The following is a 13,296-nucleotide window of genomic DNA, read 5'->3' as shown; positions in this document are numbered from 1 at the left end:
CTATACCATCCCTGCTTTGTAGCAAGTCAGGGGACAGGACTGTATCCGCATGCTGCCCCTTTGCTCCTAGACCTCTCTCCTCCCAAAATCCCTAGTCCCATTTCAGCAACCAGAAATCCCCCTCTGTCAGCTAAACCCTCTGCATCCATGCCAAGGTCAAGTAGCTGGTGAGCGGGGAAGGAATCCTGCCCCCAGGATGTGGTTCTCCACAGTCCACTGCTTCCTGGGGCTGCATGGTCCTGCACTCAGAACAAACAATGGCTAACGGACCCACATAGTGGCAGATCAAACAGCACAGCACCTCCTCTGTCCCTAGTCCCCAAATCCTGCCCCATGGAGGCTTGGAAAGTGTTCTCATGGAACTGGACTGCATGGCATACTGGGGTGCCAGACTCTCTGTAGTCAGCTCTGCAAAATTAGCCCCGGTCCAGCAAAACTGTTTCAGTTCTGCGGCCAGCAGAGCACTGGGTGACAGGAAAGAGGCGGTTTCCTGTCTGTAAAATGGGGAGGTGTTTGGTGAAGGTGAAATAGCCCATGTCTGCAACGTGCTTTGAAGCAGCAAAACTATCTGTGGGCCAGATCTCCAGTTCTCAGTCCCAAGACAGACCGATAATGGTGGCCCACGCCGCACTCGTTTCTTTCGCTGTCTCCTACCGTAGAAGCACTCGCGCGTCCATTCACTCCAAAAGCCCTTGTCAGCACAGAACACATTAGTTTTCCCTCGTACGCGGACACACGAGACATGGCTTCGATTGGACTGGGAGAAGGTGAAGGCAGTTTCCACTTGGGTTGACACAGACTGAGAAACAAGAGAACATGCAGAATAAAGAAGGTTGATTGGTTACGTGCTACAGGATTTAGACCAGGTATCTACACTAGAAACTGACATCAGTATAACTATGTCGTTCCACGCCCCCAGCTACACCGTGGCACCGACTTAACCCCCGGTCTAGACAGTGCCAACGGGAGAGCTGCTTCGGAGGCTGACTAAACCCCCCCCGCTTTATTTATTTGAGATGCGTTTAGTGATGGCTTTCGACAAACCCAGCCGGAGTGAAACGAACAAACCAACCAACCGCCTAAACAAATTGTGCTTGCATGTGATCTGTGGCCACAGTTTATTCTTGCTAATTTGTGGAGCCCTTCATAAAGTTCACTAACTGATGTATTATAATTTGCCAGGAAATGCAGCATGACAGGAATACAGTCTAACAATTTTGGAGCCCAAATTGTAACTGACCAGGCACGAGGAAAGGCACTGCACATCAGCGTTAGATTGTGTTCGGCACCGCTTCTTTGAAGAAGTTAAAATTACACTTGCATTGGGCCAAATCCTGAAGTCCTTGCTCAGCCAAGACTCCCGTGGATTCCCCGGAAAGCTTTGCCGAGTGCAGGCTGCGGACTTGACACAATTAATATTTTGGATGTTTGAATTGGAAAGTTGTTCAGGTATCTCCTGGGGCCTCAGGAGAAGCCAGGGCCCCTTTTTGCCAGCACCATGCCCTGAAGAGACTCCAGTCTATACAGACAGGCCAAAGGAGCTGGGAGAAAGGAAGTTCTGTTATCCCCATTTTACAAATGGGAAACTGAGTCCCACAGAGATAAAGCGACTTGCTTGTGGTAACACATGAAGTCTGGGGAAACACTAGATTCGAACCCAGATCTCCTATATCCTAATTAGAGGCCATAGCTATAAAACCAGGCTTCACCCAGAAAGCAATGAACATCTGATGGTACAGTCCCCCCTAGAAGTGAGAATATATTTCTCCCCAAAACACGTCTGTTCCCTTTTTAAAGCCTTTGTTCCCTTCTCTCTCCAAGATCTGGCAATAAGAAGTGGGGTCTGGCATAACTATCTCTGTTCTCTGCTTCCCAGTCAGGCACCAAGCAGGGAGGTCGCTTGCAATAGCATCCTGCACCCATTCAAGAACTGAGAAGAATGTGGTGCAGGCAACTCTGCCCCCTTCACCCGCTGAAGCAGGGGGAGCCAGGCATGACAGCCTGTTCCCTCCGCCTCCCATCCATTCAAGTACTGGTGTAGGGGCTAGTCAGTCGAGGTGAAGCTATGGGACAGCCAGGGCCCTGGGGCGCTAAGCTCAGCCAGGGGAAGGAATGACGTGCTTTTACCTCCATGCGCATGCACAGTGGAGAATCTAGCAGCCACGTCTCTCTGCCCCTCGCAGATCTTACAGTCCGATCCAGAAGGCACAAGATTGGATCTTTTTATATGTAACCATCTGTAAAGGTCAGATCCTGCCCTCTGTTACACCACCGTACGTCTGGAGCAGGCTCCAGCCCAGTGTCTCTTTTCAGCGGGTCAAACTTTGCCCCAATGCACCCATAAACCCTCACTCCTCACGGACTTTTACAAACTGCTGGCAGCTAACGAGCCTCCCCACCATTCAGTTTAGGGCTGTTCCTTCCCTGCTTCAGTTTCCAGCCCTCCCATCCCATCCTGATGGCAAGGAAATGGAACAGGCTTCATGATGAGCAACCTTCTTGCTCATCGTAAACGAGAGCCCTTTGTAAGAAAGCTGGTTATCAACAACCCCGTGCGTCGCATACCGCCCAGGGATCGTCACCATCCCGTTCTGTCAGCTGCACCTCGTAGTCCAGGCAGTGTGGGGGGGTACCCCCCGCAGGAGGGCTCCACTCCACGTGAACTTCCTCAGAGGCAGAAATGGAAACCGACAGCTTCTCAGGCGGAGAAGGTTTGACTGAAAAGGAGAGAGACACAAGGTCAGACCTTCCACTGGGGAACCGTTGTTACTCTCAGCACTAGTTGAACTTCGGCGGCTTCCCCTGAGACGGTACTCACTGTCCACTGTCATCCCGACAACCAGCTGTGTGGATGTGGGCTGCGCTGAAGACAGACGTGGGCCATTATACTTAGTTCTGAATGTCAGTGTGAATTAGATTCTTCCTCTGAAACGTGGGGTTTGGTACTTAAAGCTCTTTCATGCCTGGCAAGTATTTGGAGATGTTATTGCAGTTGAAATGGCATTGGTCAGCAGCACAGTTCAGGGCAACTGGACCTGTATTCCCCTCCATGGTCCAGCCAGGGCACCCGTATTTAGGCTCTCTTGGGTGGAGACATGTGTCTCTCTCCCTCCTGACCAGGGTATTTTCAGGCTGCCAAGCTCCCTGCCACACTGTGAATTCCCCAGCAACATCAGGACTGCTTTACTTTCCTCCTCAGAGACAAGGAACAGTGGAACTGCCATGGTTAAATTACCACCCAGCTCTTTCTAAGCAAGCACATATTCCTAAAGTAAAAGCATTACAGAAAAAACAATAAAAGAACCTACAGGTACCAGATGTCACCTCAACGCCAACAAGGGGTCTGGCTGGTGAGCAGCCCTTCAACTCCATCCCCGGGAGGTTTCCCTGCAGTTACCAGGCTCAGAACAAGAACACAGATGGGGCCGAGACCTTCCAACTCTTTCCAGCAAAGATTGGAACCTGTCCATTTGCAGGATCAGAACGAAGGCCAGGAGTCAGGCTATTTAACCTAAGTCCTTTCTTTGTCTGTTGGTCCCTGGAGAATCCAGTCTGAACCAGTCCATGGGAGCCTCTCTCCAGGTGGTGGTACTGCTTGGATGATATTACAACCCAAGTGAATTTGCCTAATCACCCTCCACTGTTCTTAATCCTGCGGGGTGTGGTCCCCTCCCTATGGAATTCTGTACAATGCCTGGCCCACAATGATACATATATTTAATTCAGTAAGGTTTGTCCAGGATATTGCAAGAAATTTGCCCTGTCGGCATCAGCACATCATCTGTCATTGCTCAAAAGCTTGTTGCAAATCTCCATCTTGCCACTAACTGCACCTGGGTTTGAGTTAGCTTGCTGTTGTGAACCTGGGCGCGGAGATGTCCACACACCAAGGGGACATCCACCCTCTGCCAGAGGCTTTGCCTTCTCTTGTGTACATCTCTTGTGTACAAATGCTGTGAGGAGTCACAGCATTTCCTGCCTCCTGGGGGGAAGGGACAGCGTGGTCCCGTGTTCTTCTACTATAGGAATTGTTAATTATTGCTCCCTTCTTAAGTAAGGGTCTATCATGGACCCAGACTGTGCCAGAGAGATTTTTAAGCGGAATTTCACATTAAAATCAATGGCTGTGCGTTTGTGAGAGTAGTCTGCTTAAAAACCTATGGCATAATCCAGTCCATAATACCCAGAGCTTTGGCTTCAGTGGTAAATGTTCCAGGACTTAAGAGATCCTTCTGTCAAACCAGCTTTGTCGCATGAAGTTACATATTGCAGACAGCAGCAAGTGTATTTGTGCCCTCTAAAAATAAAGCAATTGCATGCAGTCACCACCATTAGAGATGGAAGAGACCCCGGTAAGTAGAGCCGGTCACAGGATGGAAAAGATGGATAGAACAAAAGAGCTTTCACCATTAATTTTCCATTTTAAAAAGGCTGGTTTTCATCCAAAAAAGACTTTCAAATGAAAAATGTCTGGACTCATGACGGCCGTTCCCAGGCCCTGCAGCCTATCCATCAGAAGTGTTGTTAATACTGAGGAGGTAAATCAATCCCAGTCACGCGCCAACTTCCTAGGTAGAAACGTTCTAAATTGCCCTCCCATAGGATGATAGCTAAAAGGAGCGAATCGCATAGGTGAGGTGTAAAATGGTTTACAAAACCCACTACAGCCCCCTTCTCTGTTACACAACCTGTATTCCGGCGCGTCTCCCCCACCACTCCGACCCCGACCATCTCCTGCGCTTTGATGACTTCACCCTCACGACAGCCCTGTGTCGGGCAAACAGGGCTACAGAGCTCGTGAGTAGAGCGCAGAGAGAGAGGAACTGATTTTCCAGTTCGCCGCCCGTTAAAAAAAACAAATTCAGGTCAACTTGAAACAAACATTTTCAGCAAACCAAAGAGCAAAATTTGTTTTGGGTCAAAATGTTTCTTTTTGTTCTCAAGACTTTTTACACAATTTTAATTTAAGAAATTTAAGAAAATTTCAAAACAAAAAGTCGTTTCAAATTGAAAAATCAAACTGGTTTCATTCTGAAAGTGTTGAAAAGAAGGTTTAGATTTTTTCAGATTTTTTTCAGACTTTTCCTACCCCCAAACAAAAGGAATTTGGCGAATTCAACACAAATTTGCAAAATGTTTCTGTAAGCCTGAATCTGCATCTTCTGGCACAAAAATGTTTCGGAGAAAAACTTCTGCCTAGTTCTAATATTAAAGTGCCTTGCCTAAAGTCACACAGGAAGCCTTGGACCAACATATTTATGTGAGAGTAAGGGAGCTTAGATTGGTGCGATTTCCAGGCCATGAGGCCCTATGAAGGGGCAGTGGAGCACATTTGTACTCCGTTCTATTAGCTGTCCATGCCACGCTCCAGTTTTCAGTCCCCCGAGGGGGCGGCTCCTTCGAAACTCACTTATGGTTTTAGCCAAAAAATCTAATAGTAACTGTCATACTGCGTCCAGTTGTATCCCTCTTGGTTTTAATAAAAAGCTGGAAGGCCGCTGCTCTTTTCTGAACTATCACGAGTTGTATTAAGACACAGAGCAGCTGTTTCTGTTCCAGTGGCCATTCTTATTACATCACTCACAGTCCGTGATAGGCCACATCAGGCACTATCTGCGCAATACAGAACGGAGTCTTTGCTCTTACCAGTACTGCCCCATCATACTCAGAGTGACGATCGTCTGAAGGGCCAGCCAGGGACACAGTTGCTAGGTGAAAGAGGGGGAAACACCTGTCCTATGAGCAGGAACCCCCCACCCATGTAGCTGGAGGTCCCCACTTTCTCCCAGCATCTGCAACATTCTGTTTCTTTCCACGGCGATTGACAAAATCCTCCCTTAATATGGCCATTAGGATGGCACTAGGAAACACCTTTGTAGACCGGTTATCACTTTTAGGGCCAAATCCAGAGGTCTGGGGGAGAGGATAAGTTTAGGTGACTTACACCTACTTCCAGCATCCTCAGTGCGACTGTTAAACCAGTTTAGACACCCTCAGTTGCCACCGTTTACTGAGACATTGAATTTGGCCCTTAGGCTGGACCAGAACAAACTGGCTTCATGTAAGCGAGCCTTTAGTTGATTTTCTTAAAATGGGCCCAGCACTTTCCCCATGCTGTAAGCACCTTTAACACACACAATAGTTACTGCAAAGTCTGAAGACTTCAGTTCAACACCTAAATTACCCAGTCATTACAGCTGCCCAGCCAAGACCATAAAACTACCCCACCAGCCCATAAGAGCCAGATCCTCCGCTGGTGTCGAGCGGCAAAGCTTCATTGCTTTGTGCTCATAGCTGTGAAAGTTTTCTAGGGTTGCCAACTTTCTGACTGAACAAAACTGAACACCCTTGCCCTGGCCCTTCCCCAAGGCCCCACCCACTCCATCCCCCTGCCTCCTTGTGTCGTTCGCTCTCCCCCACCCTCACTCACTGGCTCATCTTCATCGGGCTGAGGAGGGTCCCTTTTCGACTGGGTCTTCAGTTGAAAACTGGACACCTGGCAACCCTCGGGCCTCCTGTAAAGCCCAGGGCAGGGAACCTCCCCCTGTGAATCCTGCACCTAGCTCAGTAATTTGAGGTTGAACTGGAGAAGATCTTTTTCCAAGTCAGCCAGGCTTGATTTAAAGATGTCAAATAATGGAGACTGTACCACATCCTTTGGTAAACAGTTCCAACAGTTAATTACCATCACACTGACAAACCATTGAAACCTGGCCCCAAGACAGCTACTGAACCATCCCAGGGTCTACTAGACCATTTAAGAACCGGCATCTTTCCCCACGAAGCCTGCAAAAATAGATGGCCCATTGTCATCATTACCTAGATTCTGAAGATGGAATGTGAAGTAGGAGGGTCTCAGCCACGTGGACTCTGAAGAACCATTAACACAGACATTGAAATCAGTATATTCTGCCTGCCTCAGGTTTTGCAAATTGCATCCAGTATTTCTTCCATGAGTCTGACGATAGTCATCACATTGCACTGCATGATCCAGCCCTTCGTACCTATGCATAAGTTAGGAAAATTCTGTTACATGCCATATTTAAATAGAGGATTTTTTAAATATTTGCACTGTGTTTTATTCTTCAGAAAGGTCTGACAGGTCATTGACTAATACAGTTCATGATCCAATCATTCAGTGAAATAAATATGCAAGATCAATCAAGATCTACACCAGAATGGCCTCTTTAATCATTAGTCAGAGTGAATAAATATTCATGTCACTACTTCATGATCATATAAAAACCCATAGTATTAAACATGAATCCTGTTTGTTCCTGGGCTGGCTATGGTGAAAAACCATTTGACACTGAAAAAAGAAGTTGTGTTTCATGTCCTGTCTTAAAAGGTTGATGATTAAAAAAAATTGCCCTAAAAGTGAGTAGGGCCAGGAAGCAGAAGAAAAGACTCGTCTTTGGATCCTCTTTTCTCTAAAGTTTCAGACTAAGCCAAACTAAAAATATGTTTGCAAAGAAGGCCATGACTCAGTCAAAGTCTGGTGAGTAACCAGACTTTCTTGGAAAGAGATGCACCCAGGCTAGCGGGCAAGCCATCAGGGGGTCACTCGCGATGACGGTTGAGATGCCATATGGCTGAGCATTAGAACGTGGAGACGGCAGCTTTTACCATTGGAGCCGAACATAGAGAACGTTCCCTTTTGCGATGAGGTCACATGGTGCAGGAAGATTGCAAAGTAATACGTCCCCTGACCCAAGGTAGCGAATTGCGCCAGTCTGCTGGAAACCCTGGGAGATCTGGTCACTCAGTGGACTCTCAGCTGAAGAGGTGGGCACCTTTTCTTTCCAGCTACTCCACCCTGGGGAGATACTCGCATAACAACTGCTACCATGGGTCACCAGTGGGAAGTCATCCCAGGGTCATGAATCCCAGCCTCTACCAGCAGAGCTAACGGATAAGCAGCCTCATAGAATCACAGAATATCAGGGTTGGAAGGGACCTCAGGAGGTCATCTAGTCCAACCCCCTGCTCAAAGCAGGACCAATCCCCCACTAAATCATCCCAGCCAGGGATTTGTCAAGCCTGACCTTAAAAACTTCTAAGGAAGGAGATTCTACCACCTCCCTAGGTAACACATTCCAGTGTTTCACCACCCTCCTAGTGAAAAAGTTTTTCCTAATATCCAACCTAAATCTCCCCCACTGCAACTTGAGACCATTACTCCTTGTCCTGTCATCTGCTATCACTGAGAATAGTCTAGATCCATCCTCTTTGGATCCACCTTTCAGGTAGTTAAAAGTAGCTATCAAATCCCCCCTCATTCTTCTCTTCTGCAGACTAAACAATCCCAGTTCCCTCAGCCTCTCCTCATAAGTCATGTGTTCCAGACCCCTAATCATTTTTGTTGCCCTTCACTGGACTCTCTCCAATTTTTCCACACCCTTCTTGTAGTGTGGGGCCCAAAACTGGACACAGTACTCCAGATGAGGCCTCTTATCCCCTGAGACCAGCTCCTCCAGAGGAAGCACAGGACACACTGAACCATGGTGTACACAACACCAGAGCCAGGAGCTCTCGGGGAGGAAGTGATGCCTTGACCCGGCAGCTGGGGGTACCTTGTTCTCGGTCACACTAAGTATCTGCACGGTTACATTTCCCAAGCAAATCACAGCTTCGTGCAGCATCGGGAATCCCTCCCCTCATTTGTGCCGGGAACATTCCTCCAGCCAGGGCCAAAGCAGGCCCACGCACTCAGCTGTGGGCTCACGCCAAGGGATCTCCAGCTCACCTGCCCAAGAGGCCGTGCTCACTTGGCTGCTTGCACTGCGGGGGGCTGGCCAGCGCTGCCAGCAGCACGTACATTCCCAGCGGGGAGGGGGCTGTATAAGGGCACGGTAGGGACACGGTGCTGGCCCTGACCCCCTCTGCATACTGGTTGGTGGCTGTGCTGGCCGGAGGGCTGACTTTGTACGCTGTGGGCCACTGGCACATACCCCTCCCTGCCCTCCAGCTAGAAGCATTATAGGCTCAGCAGGTATTGCACCTCTGCGGCGCCCATGGAGATGCACCTTCTCCAGTACTTCCTAACACTGAGCTCCAGTACGGTCCTTAACATCCCACGCTCTGGGGAGGGAACCCTCCTTCCTTGCCCAGATCCTGGACATTCCACTAGTGGGTCCATTTCTGCTAGGGCAGGGCAGGTACCCCAACTTCCTGCTTGCTTGGAGTCCTTCCGTGAAGTTTGCCGGAGGGCTGAATTTGGCCATTCTGTTCAAAGCCCAGTGAGTGTCCCTGTGCAGCGTATATTATCCGGGAAAGGTCCTTCTCTTCACTTTAATAAACAAACAAACTCCTACAATTTGAAAAATGACCTTGGGCCGTGGCTATGTCAACGGGAAGGCACTCCAGCTCCAAGCGTTTGTTCCTGTGATTAAGTGTTCCAATTCACAGTCACGTTTTTCAAACAGATCTTTGGCATTATTGTTACTAACACAACTTCTAAACAGTTTTGATAGTTGTTGGCAAAATTGCTAAAAGCATGTGGAAACCAACAACTGGATAGATATCGTGTCCCATTTGCATGGGGAAAGTAAAAACAATGCCTTACCAATAATTCACTTTTGCATTACTTATAACAAATGTGACAGTGCGTTGTTAATTCACTTTGGTCCAAAAGTCCAACTTTGTTTTTCCTAAAGAAAAGAACCCTAGGTGGCACCTTGCAGCAGGTCAATAGGATTAACTAGACAGAAGAAATGGCTGGAAAATGCATGAATTAATGGCACTTATCTGGATGGGCTCGCACCACTACACTTTAACAGCCCCCTAACTTTTGTGGGATACGCATTCAGGGACCTAGAGTGGCCGGGGTGCAAAAGATGATAAAAGCCTAGAAACATTAACCTTCAGACTAGGCTGCTCATTAGGACTGGTGAACTGAAGCCAATTCCCACAAAATTCAGATTTACTTGACTCTATGGATAGCAGAAATGCGTGGCGGACATGCTTTAGTTCTGATGGGAAAGGCAGGGGCTCCAAGGTGCAAAACACATGCAAAATACACACACCTGGTGCAGAAAGCACCACCCATGTGAAGAAAGGGGACCCTCACCAGGAGGCAAAGAGGAGGCTGTATTTACAGACTAACACTGGGGAGCTCACCCCTTTGGATCTGTGTGCAGATAGGCACGGGCTGTGCGTGTAGTTCTTTCCATGGTGAATAGCCGGCCCTGGGGCTAGGTGAGGATAGGACTCTGCAGACCACAGGGAGTGGTGCTCTGGGTGGTGTAGGAGGGACATGCCCAGACTGAGGTACATTCCCCCCCACCCAAACTCCGCTGTAGGAGCCATTAGCATCTCTGCTGAGCCTCTCCATGCTGTGTAACCTCTCGACAGATGGGTCCAGGGGAATGGCTGACATAGGCATGGGTCTCCCAAGGATGACTTGGGTGCAGTGAATTCCCCCAATGTCCCTGGTCCTACAGCTAAACCACTAACCATTCTGCAGAGTGGGGAAGGGTAAACTACTGCCCTCTTCTATGGGAGGAAGTGATCTCGTCCTTTAAGAGCTGTCCCAGATTACCCTGAAGGCAGCCAGAAGGGGCCCCTCTCCAGTCAATTTTGAATCTTGAAAAGTTTAATCTTTTTTAAGCCATTTGTTTAAGTGCAACTGTGAATCAGTGGCAGTCTGTAGCCTTTCTACAAGGCTATATGGATTTTGTACAAAATATGCTTTGTGAGGTTGTTTGAAAACTCAACTTGCTGATCATTATTGTCCTGGTAAAATGTGTGTGGCAACTTTGTATGTAAAGGTATAAGATTTTACTGAATAACATTAATGAGACATGTTCCATGTTTAGAACAGCAGGCACATATCAGTTCCTCAAAGACAAAAGGCAAACTGATGTCTCAGCCAAGTGTCAACAAAATCAAATGGTCTATCACCTGGTTAAGTGGCCATTCTTCGGCAGGAAAGAGGGCATGAGCAAGAAATTTACATTTTTGGCAAAGAAACAGCAGGAGGTTCTGGTCCCCACATATTTTCTGTCTCCTGACCTCAGCTGGAGATAATTTTCAAAGAAAAAGACAATGATCAGAAAGAGGAACAGAGGTCCCAAAATACACCTCCCTTTCTCTCTGCCATGGCATCACCACCACCTGACAGACAAGGAAATGAATGCTGAACTGGGGAGGGGTCCTGACTGGTAGGATTCCATCCAGTAAGACTGCGAAAGCATGTGGTGAGAGAAACCTTTGCTTTGAATTCATTTAGCTTGTTAAGTTAGATGTTAATTTATTTTATCTTTTATTTTCTTGTAACCAATTCTGACTTTTACACCTCATTATTTGTAATCACTTAAAATCTTTTTGTAGTTAATAAATTTGTGTTATTGTTTTATCTAAACTAGCGAGAGTTCGGATTGAAATGTTTGGGAAACACCATTTGGGAGAACAAGATTTGTGCATATCATTTTCTATTAATAAATGACAGACCTTATATGAGCTCGTATCATCCGGGAGGCGGCTGGGCAGTACAAGACGCACATTTCTGAGGGAAAGTCTGGGACAGGGAGTTTGCTGGTGGGGGCTGGAGAAGTGAGGGGACACAGTCGTCCATCAGTCCAGATTGTATCCTGGGGGATGTCTCAGAATCCCAGGCAGCAGCCTATGAATTCTTCCCTACTACAATATTCAGTGCTAACTGAAGGACAATAATAATGATTTAGAGAGTCCCAGATTCCAGACCCAAACCCAAACTTTCCCAGGGCCATTGAGACCTGGGGTTTGGTACGGACAAGTTTAGAGATAGGGCTCCAAGCCGCAAGCTCCAGATCCAGAGTTTGGGGGGTTCCAACCTAAGCTTTTGATTTGGGCACCTCTCTGCTAGAATAATTTGATACAAAGGCTGTTTTCAGGAGCCCCAAACCTTGGCTTTCAGGGTTCATGCTTTGTTCCCCATGTCTAGGTGCTAACATCTGTGTGTGGCATTTACCTATGTAATGTCATGTAACGGGGACACCAGCAACAAAAACGGAATTGCGATGGCTGTTTCTTTGTGTGATTCTAATGTGCTGTTTGCCCTGTGAGACGTCTCACCTGGCACCCAAATGCTTCCCTGCCAAGCTGGTACGTACCAATAATAAAACTCATAACGTGCCCCAGGAGGAGCTAGCCGGCCCAGCTGCCAAGTGCACGTGAGGTGCTCCCAATCGTAATAGACACAGTGGAAGTCTCGGATCTGTGACTCCAGATCTCCTGTTAAAATAAAAGGAAATAATGACTATTATTTGAAAGGCTCCATTTGGGCTGAGCTGAGAAATAGCCTTGCCAACCCATTTGATTTCTCTGAGCAATCATGACAACTCGTGTAAACAGAACAATCAAGATAATTTGATAGTGATCATGCCAGAGGGACTCGCTATCTTGGTAAACACTTCATTTTAAGTGACCCTTTGCATATCAAACCCAATTTACATTTATTTATTTGCAATGGAAAGGTGAAGGCTTAATTATTCAGAGGTGACTTGTCTGAGCAATTGAGCAGATTTCAGCTAAGGGAGGTGGGTCACATGGCAGGAGGGCCAGTCTCTGGTCTATGACTTGATGCACATTCTCAGACAACTCACTTCACTGCTCTGCAATACTTTGCAAAGGGTTTTGAGAGCCGGAGGGGAAAGGCAGCATGCAGGCGAGACAGTACTGGTGATCACTGATGGGGGAAGGTCATGTTGCATTCTCCCCTCCTGGCAGGGCACGGGGGATATCGAGCTGGAGTTCTTCCATCCAGGGACTGCAGAGGCATGCGTCCAAGCACACGTGAGCAGGGAGGTTAAGCCAGAGCGCTGCTGTCACGGCTCGGGCATGGGACGACAGGCATTTAAGGATGTGTCTACATTGTGATTAAAAACCCACGGCTGGCCCGTGCCAGCTGACTCAGGCTTAGGGGCCATTTAACTGCTGTGTAGATTTTCGTGCTCGGGCTGTAGCCTGGGCTCTGGGACACTGAGGTGGGAGGATCCCAGATCTTGGGCTGCAGCCCAAGCCCAAAAGTCTGCACTGCAATGAAACAGTCCCAAGGGCACCGAGCCAGCTGGCACGGGCCAGCCGCGGGTGTCTAACTGCAGTGTAGACAGACCCTAAGTCCACAACCCTCAAATAACAATAACAATTTGCTAAGCAAAAAATTGGCCTAACCTGGCAAAGAACATTTTTTGCATCTAGCAGCCTGACAGGCTCTGCTACGCCTAATGCCCGTCAGACGATGGAGACATACTGGGGCAGCAATAACTTCATTGCAGAACCTTTCAGTCAGGTCAACACATTTTTCCAGGAAGGTGT

The 13,296-nt window shown here is 47.9% G+C and overlaps 1 protein-coding gene across 2 annotated transcripts in view; it reads right to left on the bottom strand.

Moving 5' to 3' along the window:
- Positions 1 to 13,296, bottom strand: part of IL13RA2 (interleukin 13 receptor subunit alpha 2) — a 46,660-nt gene that overhangs the window by 6,015 nt on the left and 27,349 nt on the right. For both annotated transcript variants that reach the window (XM_043522876.1, XM_037909249.2), the window contains exons 6-9: positions 12,093 to 12,213; positions 6,820 to 7,004; positions 2,566 to 2,717; positions 655 to 799 (exon numbers count right to left, since the gene is read on the bottom strand). In XM_043522876.1, the coding sequence (XP_043378811.1) occupies positions 655 to 799; positions 2,566 to 2,717; positions 6,820 to 7,004; positions 12,093 to 12,213 (603 nt within the window). The remainder of the gene's footprint in view (positions 1 to 654; positions 800 to 2,565; positions 2,718 to 6,819; positions 7,005 to 12,092; positions 12,214 to 13,296) is intronic.

Source organism: Chelonia mydas, chromosome 9 (assembly GCF_015237465.2).
Source record: "Chelonia mydas isolate rCheMyd1 chromosome 9, rCheMyd1.pri.v2, whole genome shotgun sequence".
Lineage (NCBI taxonomy): Eukaryota > Metazoa > Chordata > Testudines > Cheloniidae > Chelonia > Chelonia mydas.
This window is presented reverse-complemented; position numbering and strand designations above follow the sequence as displayed.